Source organism: Taudactylus pleione, unplaced genomic scaffold (assembly GCF_031769625.1).
Source record: "Taudactylus pleione unplaced genomic scaffold, aTauple2 ptg000711l, whole genome shotgun sequence".
In the NCBI taxonomy this organism is placed as follows: Eukaryota; Metazoa; Chordata; class Amphibia; order Anura; family Myobatrachidae; genus Taudactylus; species Taudactylus pleione.
The window spans coordinates 11,479,245-11,500,614 of NW_028285113.1; the positions used below are offsets into that span (position 1 = coordinate 11,479,245).

General features: G+C 44.7%; 1 protein-coding gene across 5 annotated transcripts in view; it reads right to left on the reverse strand.

The window, feature by feature from the left end:
• ALKBH8 (alkB homolog 8, tRNA methyltransferase) overlaps window positions 1-21,370 on the reverse strand; it is a 55,979-nt gene that overhangs the window by 32,814 nt on the left and 1,795 nt on the right. For 3 of the 5 annotated variants that reach the window (XM_088456656.1, XM_088456658.1, XM_088456657.1), the window contains exons 2-7: window positions 14,380-14,529; window positions 9,099-9,339; window positions 6,697-6,819; window positions 5,654-5,749; window positions 4,242-4,346; window positions 2,172-2,242 (exon numbers count right to left, since the gene is read on the reverse strand). In XM_088456656.1, coding sequence (XP_088312782.1) covers window positions 2,172-2,242; window positions 4,242-4,346; window positions 5,654-5,749; window positions 6,697-6,819; window positions 9,099-9,339; window positions 14,380-14,529 — 786 coding nt within the window. Of the gene's footprint in view, window positions 1-2,171; window positions 2,243-4,241; window positions 4,347-5,653; window positions 5,750-6,696; window positions 6,820-9,098; window positions 9,340-14,379; window positions 14,530-19,560; window positions 19,997-21,370 lie in introns of those variants that run through there. The other 2 variants (XM_088456655.1, XM_088456659.1) reach the window with 2 other exon arrangements.

A 21,370-nucleotide genomic window follows, 5' to 3' on the forward strand; every position in this document is an offset into this window, starting at 1 on the left:
CAATAGTAAAAAAAAAAAAAAAAAGGCTAAAATAATGAACAATGAGACTTGGTAGAAAGAAAATAAGTAAAAGGAAAAAAATGAACTAAAACGGGAAATAGAAAGAATGAGAGAGAATTGTGCTGTGCTATAAAACGCAGAAAAGCTATTTTGTTCCCCACATTATCCATGTATTTGTCTAATTTACATACTTGATTAATGTAATATTCCTGTTGCAGAACATCACCTAGATTCTACATGTGGGACCATAAGCATCATTGGGGCATTGTTGTCATGGAACCCAAGAAAACAGGGCTCCTAATAGGATCTATAGCATATCCGGGGAGCCCCAAAAAAAACATATATTTCTATTATTTATAATCTTATCGTCTCCCAAAATTCTCCAGTCAATTTAATTAATGTGTGAAACCTTTATGACAATACACCAGCTATGAGGCCCTGGCATATCAGAAGGGTAGTGTATAGATCCCCTTCAGTAGATGTCCCTGGAAGTGACGTGGAGTGAGGGCGGAAGTGCGGTTCCATGCCCATACAGAGCCACCAAAGGAGGCCATTTGTCCGCTTAACACGCTTCGAGATATAACATAAAGCTGATGGTGTATACATATGGTCAGATTTTTCTTCAGATCTGAACGATAACAATTTAAAAAATCATTCAATCGTTCATATCTGAGGGAAAATCTGACATATCTGACATATCTGTCAGATGAACGATTTGAACGATGCGCGTTCCCGATGGTCAGATAACGATATCTGACATCTGATGTGTTTGCAGTCAGACTTGGACGATTCCATTCTTTTTAATGCAGTCAAAAATCGTTCAAATCGTTTAATCGTTCATCTGACAGATCTGACAAATCTGACCGTGTGTATGCACCATAAGCTTCATGTACTATATGGTCCATGTATCTCTGTACTAAGCAAAAGATTTCTGAGATGAGTGCTTTTAAATAAAATAAATGATTCAAATCGGGATTATGGCTTATGAAGAACGGAAAATAATAAACATTTGTGTTTAAGATGAACTAAGCAGAACTTCATTCTCCTATGTATTATTAAGCAGGTACCCTCACTGTTTCCATTTTACCCTTATTACACCCCCGACCATTGTATTCTCCAAACACAAGACCAGCAGCCTGGAACGTGCAGCAATCGGAGGTACAGGAGAAGAAGAGGAGAATCATTTGTAAATGATGGGGGTTACGGGGGAGAGGAGGGGGGTGCAGTTCCATAAGTTATCAGAGGGGATGGTTATGTGACAAATACACTGGAGATTGAAGTCCACCCTTTAATATAATGTGAAACAGAAAGGAATTCACTGTCTAGTATTTTCTTTAATAGAAACAGGCTGGGACTATGGATCTAGGAAATCATTATATGTACATTACATTATACGTTTTTAAGGTTGCAACATTAAGAGACAGAGGGCCTGATTCAGAGCCGCTCGTAAGCGGCCGCTCGTTCGCACCGAGCGATGTTTGCACATCTGCGCATGCGTAAGGGTTGTAATACGCATGAGCGAACCAGTCAGTGCGGTCGGAAGTCGTGTGCTCGCAAAATAGCGAATGCCTGCTAATTTGAGTGACAGACTGAGGCGTTTGTGGGTGGTAACAGGGGAAGGTGCTTGAAAACGGGGAGTGGAGATCAGAACGCAGGCGCGCCAAACGATCAAAACGGGTGTTTTAAGGGTGTGCATAATTAACAAAGCAGCGTCATTGGCCACGTCACTTGGTTGTCTTTTAGCCTGAACTGCTCGCATGATTGCGGTAGGAAAATGCTACCACAAGCACTGCGAGCAGTTCATTCGCCTTTCGATGTACTCGATTAATCTAATAAATAGCGGAGATGACGTATGATGCGAGCAGCAAGGGGGCGTTTTTTTCAAAATAGCGAGTGCATGTTTCGTTCGCTCGTTCAAACATAGAGGCGTCAACAGACCGCAAAGAGCGAGCGGTCAATTTAAATAGCCGGCCCCTTTTTCTGAACGAGCGAGCGCAAATAGCGTCCGGCTCTGAATCAGACCCAGTGTTCAATGTTCAATGAAACCACACAGAGCTATAAAGCCGACAAGAGCTATGTCAGCCAACACTAACACTCATCTTACTTGTACTAACAATCACACTGGAGTGGGTATATTCTCAGTGGGGGCTGAATACTTTTTGTAGTCTTACCTCCGCTCCCAAACTCAATGAGATAATTTCATCTTCAAAGGCAGAATGAGTGTCAATGTGCGGCGGGATGCCTAGCGAGGACAAAAACAGATTTAGTTTTTATTCACACCTTATTCTTGTGTCTAGATGGCTTGCCACAAAGTAACGTATGTATATACAAAACATCTTTACTCTGAAGGTCATGTATGAAGTGTGAAATGATCTTTGGCGATGTCATACACCGCACATTCCTCCTTGGTTTGTGGTGCAGCATTAGCGGAACAACAGAAATCTGCAAGGACCGCTCTAAGGTTGGGTGTGCGGAGGGCATTTCTTACCAAGCACGCTGTAGAAGGCGGAGCACTGCGAAAACTTGGTTTGTGCAGAGCGACACTATTCAAATTAGATAAAGGGATTCTAAAGAGCCGTTTTATATATGTTCTTTGTGTTCTGAACTTGGGTTACCGGGGAACAAACACACGTTCATTTTACACCTGCTCAGAGATGGAGTATTGTCCTATAGTTAATGAATGCTGTACCTCGTAGGTGCACAGTGGAGGAAAGCATTCAAACGTATGCTAGAGTAACTGCACACTTCAAATATGTAAGTATGTGAATTTATATACTGTCTGTATTAGTCTGCATTTTTGTTTTATTTATACAATGTTGGCAAATGTTCAAAACAGGACGCTGACTTTCCAGGAGCCCCCAAAGCTCAACAACAGGTAAAAGAAGAGCAGGTAGTCAAATCTGCAAGAACATGGCAGGGAGAACAGCGCAGTCTGTGTACTTTGTTACAGTTATTTCACTGATATTTATGAAAAAGTACAATACCGTTTTGCCAGCTTGTATTTACTCCGGCAACCAGTGACATGCTCTGTGTGTTAGGTCCTCCTACTGTGATAGGTTCATCCGAGATGTAGTCAGCATCCCGGTGTGCAGGATGCCAACAGTCGAAATACTGGCGCCGGAATCCCAACAGCATTGGGATCCTGGTGCCAGAATCCCGATCGCCGGCATCCCGAAGGTAAGTATCGGGGGTTAGGGGGAGGGTTAGGTTTAGGCACCGGGGAGGGGGGGTTAGGCACTAATTGGGGAGAACAAAGAAATTGGTATGTGACTTGCGCTAACAGAACGGCAGCAGGGGTCCAACCCAAAGAGTCACCAGCTCTTAACCTCGCAAAACATATACAGAAAATAGGGGAAAGCCACCCAGCGCTGGTCTGAAAAAAATGGTTCATTAAATAATAAAATCCAAAATATATTATGAATAGTTCTTCTGTGTAGTCACATCAATCCAAATCCTCAGGGAACTTTAAATAATCGAAAAGGGGGAGTTTAGGGTTAGGCACTAAGAGGGGAGGTTAGGGTTAGGCACCAGGGAGGGAAGGTTATGGGTGAGGGTTAACTTACTTACCTAGAAGAGTCTGGATTCTGTCGGGGGGGCGCTGTCGGTATTCTGACCGGCAGCAGCATCCCGACCCCCAGGATCCCATACCCAACCCGTTCATCCTTTCATTTTAAGTTTCCACCCACCACAGCATTTTGCATTAGCCTTCCCTACCACTGATGTGGCTAGAGATTGCATTGTGATAAACCTGCCTGCTTTTGTGTTGGCCCCACCTAATGTTGATTTGGTTCCACACACACTGAGGCCACTTTCAAAATGTTTTCCCAAGGTCACTTTAAATTCCCAATCTGCCCCTTAATACACAGTTGTTGCTGCAGGAAAACTACCTTACGTTATTGCAAGCTTTGGGTAATAGGGAGATGCCCAGGAGTGCATTTTTGCTTAACAAGGAGTTGTCCAAATTTGCCCTACTCCTTTCAAGTAGAATGAGGACAGTGCTGCTAAAATACAGGGGCAGATGTACTAAGCTCTGTGATAAATTGGAGAGTGATAAGCTACCAACCAATCAGCTCATAACTGTCATTTTTCAAACACAGCCTGTAACATGACAGTTAGGAGCTGAGTGGCTGGTAGTTTATCACTTTCCACATCTTAGTACATCTGATCTGAGCTGGTGTGCGATTCAGAATTCACAGTTCAAAGTCATTTTATATTCACATTAATCAGACCTAGTACCTTACCTTGTCCTGGCTCATACTGGTTTATTGTTAATTGGTCAGGTCTATTCTTTATGAGTCCTCGTTGCAAGCATCTGTCTAGTACCACATTACAGAACTCTGGAAGACCTGTGTAAACAATAAAACAAAACTGCATGCTATCAAATATACTCGTGTGTGTCCGAGCAATTGAGGGTGGGTCTACATGAACCTTCAACCAATTAGGTTTCTATAATGTCCAGATCAGCAAAGAGTATTTCAAGAGCTGATTATGCTGATCTTGTGGGAGGCAGTGAGTGGGATTAGTGGGGACAGGACTGTATGTGACAGTATCGGAATCCGTGTGAGATGCTGGTGCTCGGGATCCCGGCTGTTAGAATCCAGACGCTAGAATCCCAAAAGGGTCTACATACCGACATACCCTAAACCCCCCTCTTTGGTGCCTAACCCTAACCCTTCCCCCCCCTAGAGCCTAGCCCTAACCTCACCATCCCCGGTGCCTAACCCTAACCCTCCCTCTAGTGCCTAACCCCTAACCCTAAACCTAACCCCCCCTAGCACCCCGATACTTACCTTCGGTATCCCGGTGGTTGGGATGCTGGCACCGGTAATAGGAGCGTTGGCATCCAGACCACTGGGATGCAGAACGCATACCACAGTATCACGATATGAGGAGGGGAATGTGTTTACCAGGAAGCCACAGACTCAGATTTAGACAGTAAAAGGAGCATGTTCCCCAAAAGCACTTAGCAGCCCTGCTAGCTTCACTTTAGGTTCTAGTAGTAGCAGCATTAGCAGTCCAGTAGTATTACTTACAAAGACATAGAGGTCTATGTACTAAGCCTTGGAGAGAGAGATCAAGTGGATAGAGATAAAGTACCAATCAGCTCTTAACTGTCAATTTACAAGCTGTTTAAAAAAAATGACAGTTAGGAGCTGATTGGTTAGTACTTTATCTCTCTCCAAAGCTTAGTACGTAGACGCCATAGTGCAATGTCCATTGAGGAAATCATGACACAAACAAATGACATACAATAACATGTGGCTGAAGGTAATAACGCCTGCCCTAGTGAGCTTACAATCTATGAGGCGTGATGAACAACTGACAGAGTTACAGAAAAACAATTGTAGCTGATGGTGCGGAAAGTGTGCGTGACCGCTATAGGGCAGCGCGCTATCAGCCGCCAATAATAAGTAGCGGCACGCAGCGTTTATGTGCAGCTAGCGGGGGTGTAGCACCTTTGGTATAAGGATACACAGTGGAAAGTGGAGACATGAAACATAAACCAATCACTGTAGGAATCTCAGGATAGTCAGCTGCTGTCACCCATAACGATATAAATGCTGGAAATACTAAAAGCTTATACACCCAAACATATACAGAAGATGATTTATACCACCTATTCTACACCCGTATCCTACTTATTAAAGCTTACCTCCAGGCAAAGGCTGGTCCTTATCGACGTTGTTGTTATCGTATCGGAACTCGTATCCATAATGTTTCACCCGTCTGTGCTTTAATGACTTCTGGTCTGCAAGCAGAATGAATGACAACATCCTATTAACCAACAGCACATACAAAAACTTAGGACCTCATTCAGAGTCGGTCGAAGCGGCCGCACGGACGTACGCAGCCGATGTTCGCTTAACTGCGCATGCGTACAGTGCGCAATGCGCGTGCGCAAACTAGCGGCTACGATCAGAAATTTCTCTCTCCTTGAACACCGCCAGGTCGGTAGTTTGAGTGACAGATTGCGGCGTTTGTGGGTGGTAACAGGGGAAGGTGCTTGAAAACGGGGAGTGGAGATCCGAACGCAGGCGTGCCTCATTATGCGAACGGCGTTTTATGCGAGAGCATAATTAACAAAGTAGTGTCATGGCACACGTGACAGGAGAGGTTTTAAACTGACATAATCGTAGAGCTTAGGAGAGGGTCAGGTCAACCTTTAGCTCTACGACCAGTTCTGATGGCATACGATGCTCGCGATTAATCCTTATGTAGCCGGAGATGACGTGTTATGCGTACGAGAAGTGGGCGTATTTTTAGCGATCCGACCGCATCCACCCCTTGGTCGGCCAGCTAACGATCCGACCTTAGGGACGCAACTTGCGTGTGCATCATTTGCATATCCGGCCCCTTTTTCAGTACAACCGTGCGGCCGCTTCGACAGACTCTGAATGAGGTCCTTAATGTGGCACAAGATAGAGGTGAAGTAACTGAAAACAACCGATATATCGTTTCACTGCAATGTGCTCGTGCTATGCCACAAAGATGTTTATCATAATTAAGACAGAACTTCTGTATAGACAGACAACATCTGCCATATAATTCTCATTTCCTTTTGCAGAGTACCGATGCTCCTATTGCACGGACTTCTCTTTCATCTGTGAGTGTTACATGGATCACACAGAGTCTCTTTTCAGACTGTATTTTAAGCCATTTATCCGTCACACTAATGTAGACTGATAGGATACTTACTGGAGTTATCCACCTCCCAGAGGATATTTTCTAACATCACAAGTTCTTCACCAGGAGTAACAAAGTCTTCTACAATTACCAGGCCAGGGGGCAGTGGCGGGGGTAAAATCTCTCTTACTTCTACTGTGAAGGAAATAAAATAGTTAAAATTTTATTTTAGAATTTTCAAATATCATCTTTTAACTTCACAATAGTCATAAAACGTATACGCAGATTACCATAGACAACAGAGAAAATAAATTCATAGAATATTACTTGCAAATTAAAAATAATAAAGATGAAACTTTGCTGCTTTAATATATAATTATGATTAGCAACAGTGGCCCCAGCGGTTTCCTGCTTTATTGCTATAGCTGTAACGGTTATCTCACAATAACATGCCTACTGTTGTATAATTACAGGTAGGCATCTCTTTCTTTTGATGAACTTTATTGTTTTAATTTATTACTATCATTAAGTGTAACGTGATCCATTAGAAGGTTAGAGAGCCATCAATTCGGCCCCTGGGCTGCATCCGGTTGCCCATCACTAATTTAAATGCATCCATCCCTGCACCAAGGACCCCTTCTCAGCTTAAGTACTGTTCCTCCAAATTCCCTATATATAAACCCAGAGGAGAAGCAACCTAGTGAAGGGTTATTCCATGTCAAGTGGACCAATTTTAAAGATCGTCCCAAGTTGACCTTCTCCAGGTTTAGTATTTTAAATAAAGGTTGGCATACAGGTGCGTGCAGTTACATTGTGGCTGATCGTGCCACAAACGTGCGCACACATCACGCCATGCGATTCCCCGCTCCTACATATGCTACGGTGTGGTGATCGCACCATGCATTCCTATGGAGGTACGGTCGCGTAGGCAGTGCCAGCGGCAAGGACATAGCTGGGCATATCTATATATGTCAGACTGACTGGTAAACAATTTAGTTCATAATATGCAACAGTAGTAAAACTATGGCCCTCAAAGTGTGGTTGGGTGCAACCATCACATTTGGAGATGGTCAGGTGGGGACCCCTGGTCCACAAGACATGGAATGACCCTGAACTCTCTCTGTTCCCTTACATGACAGTTCCAGGCCAGGAGAATTGTCACACCTTGCTGGCATCCATACACAGAATGTGCCACTTCCCATTGGATTGTGGTTAAGCCCTACACACCATTAAACGCAACCACCAGAAGTTGTCAATGAACCCATCAATAGGGAACCCAGTGGAAGGACCTGACGTTGACCTAAGGAAGGAGCTACTTAGGGTCAGTATGGTCAGTGGTGTCTGAAGGTGAAGAACATCAGTCCTTTGCACATCCTTCCCCATTGTGAATTTATATGGCCTCTCGCTATATAACAGCAAATATAAATCCAGTACGTAATACCCCAAAGTGCAGCAGAATGTATATCCGATATACTATTTATATACTCTCCAGTCAGCAAGTAACCGCACCTTTCCTCCCCACTGATTACCCCCTCAGTCCTGCCTCCAACACTTCTGACACGTTGCCCCTAACCTATGGAAGCTCTCTCTTTAGACCACTGTTTCCCAAGACACACTAATAGGCCAGGTTTTATTGATATCCATGCTTGAGCACAGATGGTTAAATCAAAATGACAAGTATTAATTTAGACACCTGTGTTCATGTACGGCTATCCTAAAAAACCTGGACTGTTAGTGTACCTTGAGGACCATGCCTGGGAACCCCTGTATTAGACTCTCCTCAAACATCCATTGCTCCAAACATTCCCTCAAAATCCACTCATTGTCTACCGGATTCTTGCCAATCACGTCTTTCTTTCTACATCCTTAACCCCTGGTATCTCACTCCCCTCCCCTTCTAGAATGTAAGATTTCACAAGCAGGGCCCTTCCTCCTACTGTTTCATTCAACCCCCTTAGGCTCACTATCTCAGCCGCTGTTATACGTTACTATTATTATGCCTACTCTTGTGAACATGTACGTTTTGTGTGTCTGTCACTTCTGTTTACCCTCTTTGCATCTTTGCTATGTACAGCATTGCGGAAATGTGTGGCATCTTTTGAATAAATTATAATAATCTATTCCTTTTTCTATCTATTCCCTAGTGCCCAGTCCACCGTTCCTCTAAATTGGAAACCAGGTAATATAAATGTAAGAAAACATGGTCAAACTAAGCTGTGCACGCCCATAATTCTTGTAAAAGTCTGTGATTTAAACATTTGGTTACAGAATCCAAAGACTCTGCTTAGTTTCTATAAATTCTCCCTTTTCTAGCGCAGACACATTAACACTGAAATGGAGGATGTTTTCCGCTCCTAAATTACCCTGTGAAAGGAAACATCACAGCATGAGATTTCATCTAGCTCTGCACAATGCTGTTTAATAACAACAGCCAAATGGAACACAAGCGCCACTTACAGAAAGAAGCAAAATACCTTTATCAACAAAGCTCAAGTAGAGAGTTATGTTCTGCTCCGAGTCACCAGATGGGAGGTCCTGCCCGCTGAGACAGGTGTAAGACTCGATGGCCTCCTCCGTGGAGGAATATGTGACAAATGAGTAGGGCTTGTTTGGGGGCATTACGAGTGATTCCACCAATCCGCATCTCTGCAGAACGTCGAGCAGCTGTCGTCTACTGACGCCGTTCCCCAGTCCTCCATTGGCAACTACCAGGCTCTAAACACAACCAGCAAAATACATTCCATAATCCATATAGATTCCATTTATATTTTTACCACGTACCCTATTGCTACATTTATGTATTATGACTTGCTCCACAGAGTAATAACAGTAATAAGGGAGTGGGGGTTCTCTGGGCCTGATTCAGAGCCGGACGCTATTTGCGGACGCTCGTTCAGAAAAAGGGTCTGGCTATTTAAATTGAGTGCTCGCTCTTTGCGGTCTGTTGACGCCTCTATGTCTGAGCGAGCGTCCGAAACATGCGCTCGCTATTTTGTAAAGACGCCCCTTGGCCGCTCGCATCTTACGTCATCTCCGCTATTTATTAGATTAATCGAGTACATCGAAAGGCGTATGAACTGCTCCCTATTCTTGTGGTAGCATTTTCCTACTGCAATCATGTGAGCAGTTCAGGCTAAAAGACAACCAACTGACGTGGTCGATGACGCTGCCTTGTTAATTATGCACACCCTTAAAACGCCCGTTTTGACAGTTTGGCACGCCTGCGTTCTGATCTCCACTCCCCGTTTTCAAGCACCTTCCCCTGTTATCACCCACAAACGCCTCATTCTGTCACTCATATTAGCAGGCATTCGCTATTTTGTGAGCACACGATTTTCGACCGCACTGACTGGTTGGCGCATGCGCATTACAACCCATACGCATGCGCAGATGTGCGAACATCGCTCAGAGCGAACGAGCGGCCGCTTACGAGCGGCTCTGAATCAGGCCCTCTGTTCTACAGCTACTGGCAAATATGCACTCGGTAGGTTTAACCCTTTCAGCGCCGGGGGTTTTGAGCAGAAGAGCTCTTTTAGGTGGCGAAGATCAAACGGGAGGGAGTCTATCCTCTTATAGGCACATATTAGTATTCAAGATTTCTTTCTTTCCACGGAGCTGACAGATGGATTCAAGCAGTTGCATGAAAAGCCAATAATTAAATACCAGGGCCGTAACTAGGGTTTTGCAAGCGGTGCCACCGCACAGAGTTCTGCATCTGGCTAGCAGGGTACCTGGAACGGCCCCCTGCAGCCAGTATCACTGCTGAAGTTCTGCCCCGAGCGTCCTTTGGACACTCCAGGCATGCACTCTGTAGACTGTAGTACGCCCTGGGCAATGCTGTTCTTCCCGGCGGTCCCATCATTGCGTCATGCACTCAGGGGGCATGGCCGGCACAGGGCACCGTAAATGCTTGTTGCGGCACTGTTACATACCAATGGTGCACTCCTCTTTCTTCAATAATGAGCTATATATAATAAGAGAATATCCATATGGTATGATTTTGTTCAGAATGTTAGTGGCTTTTATTACGATGTTTATCAGGAAACCTATAGGTACAGGGTCCTGGAGTCATTTGTTACTTCTATTATAGGTGCAAATACATCTGTAATCCAAGAAATTATATTTAAAAAAAAATCAGATTTACAGTTTCAGAGTGACTTAGCATTGCATTTTATGCTTTATTTTTTGCATCTTTAAAAAACAAAAAAATGTTTCCATATGTAATTAATTTTTTTTTATATATATAAAAAAAATGTTTTGTCGTACACTGGGCCTGATTCAGACCTGGACGCTATTTGCGGCCGCTCGCTGGCTAAAAGGGGCCAGCTATTTAAATCATGTGCTCGCACTGCGTCGCGTAAAGCCGCCCACTAAGTAATAGCGAGCGGCCGCACTATGTGCTCGCATCTGTATAAAGACGCCCTTTTGCCACTCACAACACACGTCATCTCCGGCAGTTGTAGGATTAATCGGGAACATCGAGAGCCATCGGAGCTGCTCGCAGCGCTTGTGGTAGCCTTTTCCCACCACAACATTGTGAGCCGTTCTGGCTAAAATACAACCCAGTCACGTGTGTAATGACGCTACTTTGCTAATTATGCACGCCCATTAAACGCCGTTCTGACAATCGGGCACGCCTGCGTTCGCACATCCACACCCCCGTTTACAAGCACCTTCCCCTGTTACCACCCACAAACGGCACTATCTGTCACTCAAAATAGCGGCCCGACTGCAGGCTACGGGCGAGCACTTTCCCATCGCAATGACTGGTTCGCGCACGCGCATTGTGACTCATACGCATGCGCAGATTGAGAAAAATCGATCAATGCGAGCGAGCGCAGCATAGCGTCCGGGTCTGAATCAGGCCCACCGTCCTTATCTGAAATTGTGAAGCAATTTTTAAAAAATATAATTTAATGGATTACAAAAGGTATTTGTGCCCATAATAGGAGTAACGAATGACTCCAGGACACTGTACCTATAGGTTTCTTGACATACATCGTAATAAAAGCCACTAACATTTTGAAGAAAGTGTTAAATATTGGGTATTACTGACCCTTCATACAACTGTTCAAATCCTTCTGTCAGCGCCAGGGAAGACATCTCTCATAGGTGTATATTCACTAAACTGCGGGTTTTTATAAGTGGAGATGTTGCCCATAGCAACCAATCAGATTCTAGCTACACGATGTGTCTATGTGGCGATATAGTCATTGGCAGGCCCGATGCCGATGCCGACCAGCGACGGACAACGGCGAGGGGGTAGCAGGGCCATGCCGCTTTCAGCAGCATGGCATCGCTCACGATATCCCCAGATTGTACTTGTACAGCCGACTGGGGATATCGTAAACGACCAGCGTACACACTGGGCGATGGTGTGAAAGTTTGAAACATAATGATATCATTATCGTTCCAAATTTCAGCAAGTGTGTACGCGGCTTAAGAAAATAAAGCAATTTTGTAGCTAAACATTAAATGTGAATTTATTATTTCTTGCTATAAAGCAGATTACTGAGCGCTTTCAAGGTACCAAGAGCCCCTTCTGCTGCCGGATCACCTAGAGAAACCCATGCACACACAGTGAGATGCCGGATACAGAGCAGGGAAGCTTTGTTATACAGAAAGAAACATATTATTACAACATTATGGTATCCCCTCCCCCCTCTCCCATTCATGTATATTTAGGAAGTGATGGAGATTTAATGTGACAATGTCCTAAGGAGAGATGGATAAGCAAGACGTATAGGCTTAGTACTGCACATTATTAGGAATTATTATACTCAGAGCTATATGTATAACGCGTCTCAAACTATTACTGTAAATATAAATCATAATATATTCATTTACACTTCATATCACCATGACATGATTATATACTTACTGTAAGTAACATACCTGGCATTGTACAAACCAGGCCTATTTATCAAACAGACTTCTATAACCATAGACTGGGAAATGTATGTGAATTGCTGAGCCGGGGCAGGAGAAGCTGGAGTCTGGGATGTGCTGTCCTGGATAACATCTGTGTGAAGCTTAGTAAGTAACGAGAAGCTAATGCTAGCTTGGTAATGGTATACGATGTGGGATTAATCTCTGTACAGAAGATTTTACTACCAATGGCTCAATATCGTAATTTAATCTTGTGGCATCAGCATCTCACATGAGGGGAGATGTCTCATACCTTGTACAGCGATAAAGTGGAGAAGTTTCCCATAGCAACCAATGAGCTTCTTTACTGTTATTTATCTAGCACAGTCTGTAAAATGACAGTAATGCTGGGTACACACTGGCTAGTGTGTACAGGCGATATGTCGGTGAACGACATCATTCACAAACATATTGCATCGGCTCTGCTGTACAGCCGATGGCAGATATATCCGCACATCGTGTTGTGTGTACAGGCGGTCAGCTGACCGTCCGTATACTTGCTGCACAGAACGCAGGGAAGGGGGTGGCGACGCAACCGCCGGCCAGCTGGACTGCATATAATGATTTGTTCAGTGTGTATGAACAAACATCATCTGCCGATATATCTGTCGGGTGTGTAACCACCTTTTGAAGCTGATTGGTTGCTATGGGCAACTTCTCCACTCTCATTTGATTTCTTCACTTAGGGGCTGATTCCGGAATTTACGCTAATGCAAACACAGCGGCATTCTATCACAGATCCCAGTTGCTAAAATATGCTAATGCCAGCACAGCCGAGCATAGGGACGCCCACTGCTACCTGCTCATATCCGTCTGACGATGTGCAACAGCATAAACATCGGTACCATCGGCGCACATCGGGCAGTCACACAGCAGGTAGGGCAAATCTGCCCAGCCGCAAACACAGCAGCTCTCCTGCGATCGCAATGGCTAATTTATGCACGCCCATAGACCTGCGTTCAAATGGTCAGACATGCCTGCGTTTTTCTAACCACCCCCCCAGTTACCTCCCCCAAATGCTGACTACCTGTGAGTGGTTCCTGTGTACGAGAGTAGTCGCAATGCAATAGCTGCGCTTGCGCAGTGCGGCATTCGCACATGCGCATTAGCAAATAATCCCTCGTTCTGCGAAAATATTGGCTTTGCGTCCGTCTCTAAAACAGGCCCTTACAATCTATGGAGAGCTCAACCCAATTCCCTCATATACATTGCAAATGGGTTCTTCTAATCATGTATCCTTTTTAATAACACTTTAAACAGAACATTGACCTACACATATCAGATGGAGTCATTTTGTGGCCTGGACCAATATTCCCAGGCAGCCTGAGAAGTAATACTCACACCACTCCCTTGTCTGCTCACCACTTGGTCACTAGGTAAGAAACGGTGAATAAGAGGGTAGAATAAATGACATCAAGGTGAGAGCAGTAGCAGCTCCTGTGCAGGACGTGGGGTATTGTAATCGTCTGGGCGTTCCTGGGATGCATTCTAGGGTTTGCCCTGCAGACTAATGTTATTTGCGCCCTATTATCCCTTTGTGGTGCTTTGTTCTGTTACTGCACCAAATCAGCACCATCCCCTAATTAACTGTCACCTACTTGCATACATTGCTTTACAATTGCCTGCACTAGTTACCCCAATAGTGATCTGTTTCTAACCATCTGTATACTCTCAATACAATACTCAGAGCAAATATCCTTATTATACACTGAGAAATATGGAACTACAGCTTACACCCATTCCTCAGCAATAGCTAATTCTAGTCATTCAGAATGAGCCTTTCAGGAGGAGACGCCATTAGGGAACAGACAAGGGGCATGGCGTTACCTTTGATGGGTGCGATACCGTCTGGATGCCTTCATGTCTCATCAGAATGCTTTTGGCCTTTGCTTGCTTCTTAATCAGCTTCTTCTCCTCTTTGCTCAGCTTTGGTCTTGTGTTGTTGGCACGCTCCGACGTTAGCTCCGACTGTGGGGACTACAGCATAAAAAGCAGACATATATTACTAAGACCTGAAAAGAATAAGTGTATACGCGTTATATATTCCCGTATAACCCAGTTATATACATGGACATCCTATATAAATCAACAAATCTCCGCTTCATGCCTGAATCTGCTCCCCGCCTAGCCTCAATCTTTACAGGGCCTGATTCAGACCCGCTCGCATGTAGCGGCCGCTCGCATCCTGCGTATGCTAATTTTTAAAATTGACATCATGGGATGCGATCGCTCGCCAAGACAAAAGCACACCCACTTTGGCTGTGCGGGCGATCGCTCTGCGTATGCAGCCGCCCATCAGAGTATACAGAGCCGCCCACTTGTGCGCGTCATCTCCTGGAAGTGTCTTAAAACATTGGTACATCGAGCACCACTGGAAGCTAACGCAGCACTTGCAGTTGCCTTACCCTACCGCAATCACTGCGAGGACTTAAAAACGACGTTGAAACACTCAGGCATGCCTGCGTTCGCACCTCCACTCCCCTGTTTTTAATGGACTGTCCATGTTACCACCTACAAACAGCCTCTCCTGTCACTCACTCTGCTGGGCTGTCTTTGCTGGGCGAGCGGGCGGTATGCGATAGCAATGTGTAGTTCACGCACGCGCGCTGCGATGCGTGCACATGCGCAAACCATTGGGCCGCTTGCGAGAGCAAGCATATAGCGACCAGGTCTGAATCAGGCCCAAAGTACCAGCCAATCAGCTCATAACTACCATGTCACAGGCTGTGTTTTAGTTAGGAGCTGATTGGCTGGTACTTTATCTTCATTCACGGCTTAGTACATCTCCCCCAGATGTTTATTCTCAATGATATTTGTGTTTTGAAACACATTATTATACCCTTTTCCCTTGGTGCCACATAATTTATATTACAACGCAAAAACCATATATTCTGTAATTTGCCTGCTCAGTCATGTTCTATGATCTAAACGTCAGGCTAAATTAATGAGGAATCTACCAGCAGATTTCCAAGGACAGAGAAGCACACAGCAATTGTGACTGCTGCATGTGTAAGAATCCTGGAGCCGGTCAGTGGAGCTGGGAGCCTGGGCAGCACTTCACTACTGAAGCTGCTGGGGAGGACAGAACAGATAAGAGTACTCACACTGAGGCCTCATTTATTTATACACAGAGAGTGAGACAACTTGTTGTGTATAATAGTGCTCCAGCCAATCAGCTCCCAACTGTCATCTATCTGAAAAATGACAGTTGGAAGCTGATTGGCTGCAGCACCATTTATCATACACAACAAGTTTTATTACTCATTGTAAATGATAAAACTCGTTGATAAATAAGGTCCTGAGTCTGACTATCGCCTGAATTCAATTATCCACGAGTTCCATTAATGCGGGTTACAGCGGGTAAAAAAATCTGCAGTCGCGTCTTTTTGTTATTCAGTTATAAAACCCTCATTTGAGTTAACATGGCTTTTAGTTTGCAGCTCCAGACTGGATGAAAAGTAGGGAAAAATCCTTATTTCAAGGTATAAATGTCAGGACTCGGCCTGATTTAGCAAGGAACGCACGCTAGCAGACGCACGCATCGAGCCACTGCGAGACTATGCTAATCAATGCATACGCGCGGAGACCGCAGGCACCCAGCAAGACATAAAGCCGTTCACCTATGCAGTGATTGACAGCGTAAACATCGAGTGCCATCGAAGCTGGGTGTAAGCTAAGGGTAGACCTGACCCTGCCGTAGGATTTGAGAGATTCCTGCACCCAGAGAGGCACTCGGCTGCATGCGGCGCCACTGAGAATAATTTATGCACGCCCGTTATGGCATGCGAACGCATAAGCACACCTGCGTTCGGCCGACCACCCCCCTGTCAAGACCCACATACAGCACGTCCTGTCAATCAATATTGAAGGTCTCTGCGGGCTCCCTGCGTACTCGGAGAGAGCCCTTACCGTACTCTGCAACTTGTTCGCGCACGCTCAATGCGATGCATATGCATGCGCAGATCGCAAACATCGTCTCGCACCGTGCGTTCTCTCACTTGCGTTCCTTGCTGAATCAGGCCCTCAGTGCAGAACCTCTGGTACTCCCCCACCCAATGAATAATAATGCTCTTGGACGGTTTAAATAGCATAATTTGGCCAATAATGTCATATAATTTTTCAGGTGATTTCCTGTAAAAAGTTAAAAAAATCCATTCCACCCAGATTTCGCAATGTAGAATTATCGTGCTAAAAATTTTCTAATTGAAAATCACAGGTCGCATGCGGCCCCTATGTGCGAGAGTCTAATGGCCACACAGGAGAATAGAGGCCTTTCTACTCATAGATACTGAAAGAGATGTAGGTCCTCACACCCTATACAGCTGCCAGTCTCATAGAGCAAGCTACCATAGTTACAGACAAAGCTGCAACACTGATACCCCTTTTACACCAGAGCTAAAACCTGGGTTATTGCAGGGTTAACCTGGGTAGCTCTTTGGTGTAAAGACCCGGGAATCCAACACAGGTAACTTGCAGGGTTAAACACGGGAATAACCGTGTAAACCGCGTGATCCGGGTCTCGGTGACCTGGATCGTGCCGCATGCCAGCCGATTGGCCGGCTTAAGAGGTGCTTGGAGATGACGTCATCTCCAAGCCTCCACTTCAACGCTGGAAAAGCCGGGTGTCTGCAGACCCAGCTTCGGTGTGAACGGCGCCAACTCAGGAATATCCTGGGTCGGCACTGGGGAAATTCCAGGTCTGAGCCAAATTGGAACCCTGTTCCAACCTCCGGGTCGGACCCGGAATTTCGGTCTAAAAGCAGTATGACAGACTAGTCCCCAAGGCTGCCAATCCATTAGACAGGTCTGGCTGGTGCATGATTATAAGAGGAAAGTGCAAATTCTAAAAGGGGAGTGTGCAGGATACCAGTCCACACGGATGGAGAGAGCAAGATACCAGTCCACATGGATGGAGAGAGCAGGATACCAGTCCACACGGATAGAGATAGCAGGATACCAGTCCATATGGATGGAGAGAGCAGGATACCAGCCCACACGGATGGAGAGAGCAAGATACCAGCCCACACAGATGGAGAGAGCAAGATACCAGCCCACACGGATGGAGAGAGCAAGATACCAGCCCACACGGATGGAGAGAGCAAGATACCAGCCCACACGGATGGAGAGAGCAGGATACCAGTCCATATGGATGGAGAGAGCAGGATACCAGTCCATATGGATGGAGAGAGCAAGATACCAGGTCCACACGGATGGAGAGAGCAGGATACCAGTCCACACGGATGGAGAGAGCAGGATACCAGTCCACACGGATGGAGAGAGCAGGATACCAGTCCACACGGATGGAGAGAGCAGGACACCAGTCCACACGGATTGAGAGCAGGATACCAGTGGAGACAGATGGAGAGAGCAGGATACCAGTCCATAGGAAGTGAGAGTTTAAACCCACTCCAGCGATGCAAGGTGACTACAGGTGTGTTCCTTTTGTCTGCCACTTGTTCTGTCACTTTGCCACAATTCAAAGTCCCTGCTGAAATTGCTGTTGCCCTCTAGCTCTTCCCATATGGGGGAAAGAGTCACTGGAGGACATTCCAGTACTTTACGTTTATGTTGAGAGAAGTTTAAGTTTCAAGAGTTTGTTACCGCCAGCCACCACAGGAACTTTCCTCACTCTAACGCGGGCCATACATCAGCGCCACCATTCCGCCATGCTGATGCGATCCACAGATCAGCGATCGGGCGCGGGATCAGTGAAACACAGCACGTTAAAATTCCCTGACTCGCCGATCCCGACCATCGTTTGGTTGAAACCGGGAATTCCAACAAGTTGAATTTCTCCAATACCCTGAGCTGCCATTGGCAGAGCGGGGAATTGCAGCAGTCAGTCACAGAAGTATGGGCCTCATAAACTAATATAGCGACTACATGCCTCATTATCATGTATTTTTACATCTTGCTAGTTAACTGCCAGTGTCTAGACACCCTTCAACATTGTTTCTACATAACCTATTTCAAGTTATGACAGTATAATTATATATCGCAGCATTGTTTTAATACTGCATGTGTATTGCCATTATTCCTCTATTGTATTGTGCGTGATAACGCCAATCATGTTGTAGCATTTTATTTCACCATGTGGACGCATATAAATAAAAGATAATAAAAATAATTATAGTTATCATATGCATTTATGTATTCTGTTTAGTTACTAATATACGGTGTTGCTTGTGGCGTCCTATAAATGAAAGTAGATAATAATTTAATCTGTGATCTGGGTGCAATCTGTTTGCACCAGAAGTTAGCAGTCACTTCCTGACTGTAATCGTCTGGACTCAATAAATGAACGATGTATAAGTTTTGTAATAGAGCAATTAAATAATTAAAGCCCTGGTTAGTTCAGAAAGTCAGTCCCAAGATTGGGGCAAATATCTCACAGATACATCACATTATTTACGAAAACAGCATAGGTCAGAGATATTCAACATGCGGCCTTAGATCAGCTGTGGAACTACACATCCCAGCATGTAATACCACAGTCTTAGCATGCTCCATTAGCTAAACTGTGGCAGGGCATGTTGGGATGTGCAAAACTGTAGCACGGCAGCTGGAAGGACACACGTTGAATACCCCTGCCATAGATTGATCCTAAGGTCTAAAAAAAAAAAAAAAAATGACTACTTATTGCCAGTTGGTGGCGCTGTATAACTAGCTATGATAAGTGTTCCCTGCATAGACTGTATAACTAGCTATGATAAGTGTTCCCTGCATAGACTGTATAACTAGCTATGATAAGTGTTCCCTGCATAGACTGTTTAAAGCGTAAATAAAGTATCTGCGGTTTTCACCCCATAATGTCAGGCTCTGTGTGTGAATTTTTGCTCCCTAACTGTATGCAAACATGTGAATGTATTATTTTCCAAAACTGGTTCTTAAATCCCCAAATTTAGGATTACATATACGACACACAAAGATAGAATTACATTATTCAGCTTTTCTATCATTTTCAGATACAGATCTGTCAAAAAAGTTAACATTAAAATTGTTATTTACCTCAGCAGTTTTAGCACACACACTGATGTGATCAGTAACACCTGTTGTGGCTATCATTGGTAATGCTTCATCTCATCAGTTATGTTAAGGCCCCCATACATCAGCAATCGATTGTGGCAATTCTGCAATTTGCAATCGATTGTGTATAAAAATCTGCAATGTATGGGCTTCACAGATTGCAACCAAAAAGTGATTGGAATTGTTAAATCAGATTGTCCAACGTGTTGGATTTCACAGATCAATTGGGGCTATAGATTGCTAGTGTATGGGCATGATCAGCAGATTTGCAGACCGTTACTAGTAAAATGATGGGCCTTTCAAGATTGGCAGATCTGTGTTTGCTGTAATCATTCTGCAAATCACTGAAAAAGATCTGTAATGTATAGGTGCAGATTGCTAGATTGGGAAATCCTAAAGCTGGCCACACACTAGACCAACTTACATCCAACCAGCCAACTAGTTGATTGGTTGGAATGAAAATCTGGTAAGGTATGAAAGCAAATGACAATCAGCAATTTGCTCCCAAACACCGGAAAATGGACAAAAACTGTTGTTTGAACAAATTGTTTAGATCACAGGTTCTCAAACTCGGTCCTCAGGACCCCAAATGGTGCATGTTTTCCAGGTCTCCACACTGAATCAAGTGAAATAATTAGCTCCAACTGTGGACCTTTTAAAATATGTCAGTGAATAATGATTACACCTGTGCACCTGGTGGGTGACCTGCAAAACGTGACCTGTGTGGGGTCCTGAGGACCGAGTTTGAGAACCACTGGTTTAGATCAAACATTTAACAAACTTGTCTGACGACCATTTTCATCTGTTTTCTGGCATTTAGGAGCAAATTGCTGATCATCATTTACTCCCATACGTTACCAGATTTTCATTCCAACCAATCAACTAGTTGGATGGTTGGATGAAAGTTGGTCTAGTGTGTGGCCAGCTTCAGGCTGGGTACACACATAGGTGCACAGGTGTACTCATTACTCACTGACACATTTTAAAAGATCCACAGGTGGAGATAATTATTACATTTGTGATTCTGTGAGGAGACCTGGAAAACATGCAATGTTTGGGGCCCTGAGGACCGAGTTTGAGAACCTGTGAACTAGTTGATTGGTTGGAATGAAAATCTGGTAACGTCTGGGAGTAACTGATCAGCAATTTGCTCCTAAATGCCAGAAAACATATGAAAATGGTCGGTCAGACAAGTTTGTTAAATGTTTCATCTAAACAATTTGTTCAAACAAGAGTTTGTGTCCATTTTCTGGCGTTTGGGAGCAAATTGCTGATTGTCATTTGCTTTCATACCTTACCAGATAGTCATTCCAACCAATCAACTAGTTGGATGGTTGGCCAGAAAATCTTTACGTGTGTATGCAGCAAGATCGGGCAACAAATCTACAAATTGTTCAATTGTGGTTTTCAGATTGCCGATGTATGGGGGCCTTAACTTTTTCAAACATTTCAACACAGTAATACCCCTTTTACACCAGAGCTAAAACCCGGGTTATTGCAGGGTTAACCCGGGCAGCTCCCTGGTGTAAAAAGGGAGAGGGTTGGATTGCCGGGTCGAGTGACCCGGCAATCCAACCCAGGTAAATAGCAGAGTTTAACACGGGCGTATCCCGTGAAACCCTGCTGTGAGAACAACGCACTCCGGGTCACGATGACCTGGAGTGCGCTGCTAGCCGGCCGATTGGTCCGGGTTCAGTGGCGCTAGGATATGACGTCATCACCAAGCGTCCACTTTCACACCGGGAAAGCCTGGTCTATGCAGACCCGACTCCGGTGTGAGCGGCGCCGAATC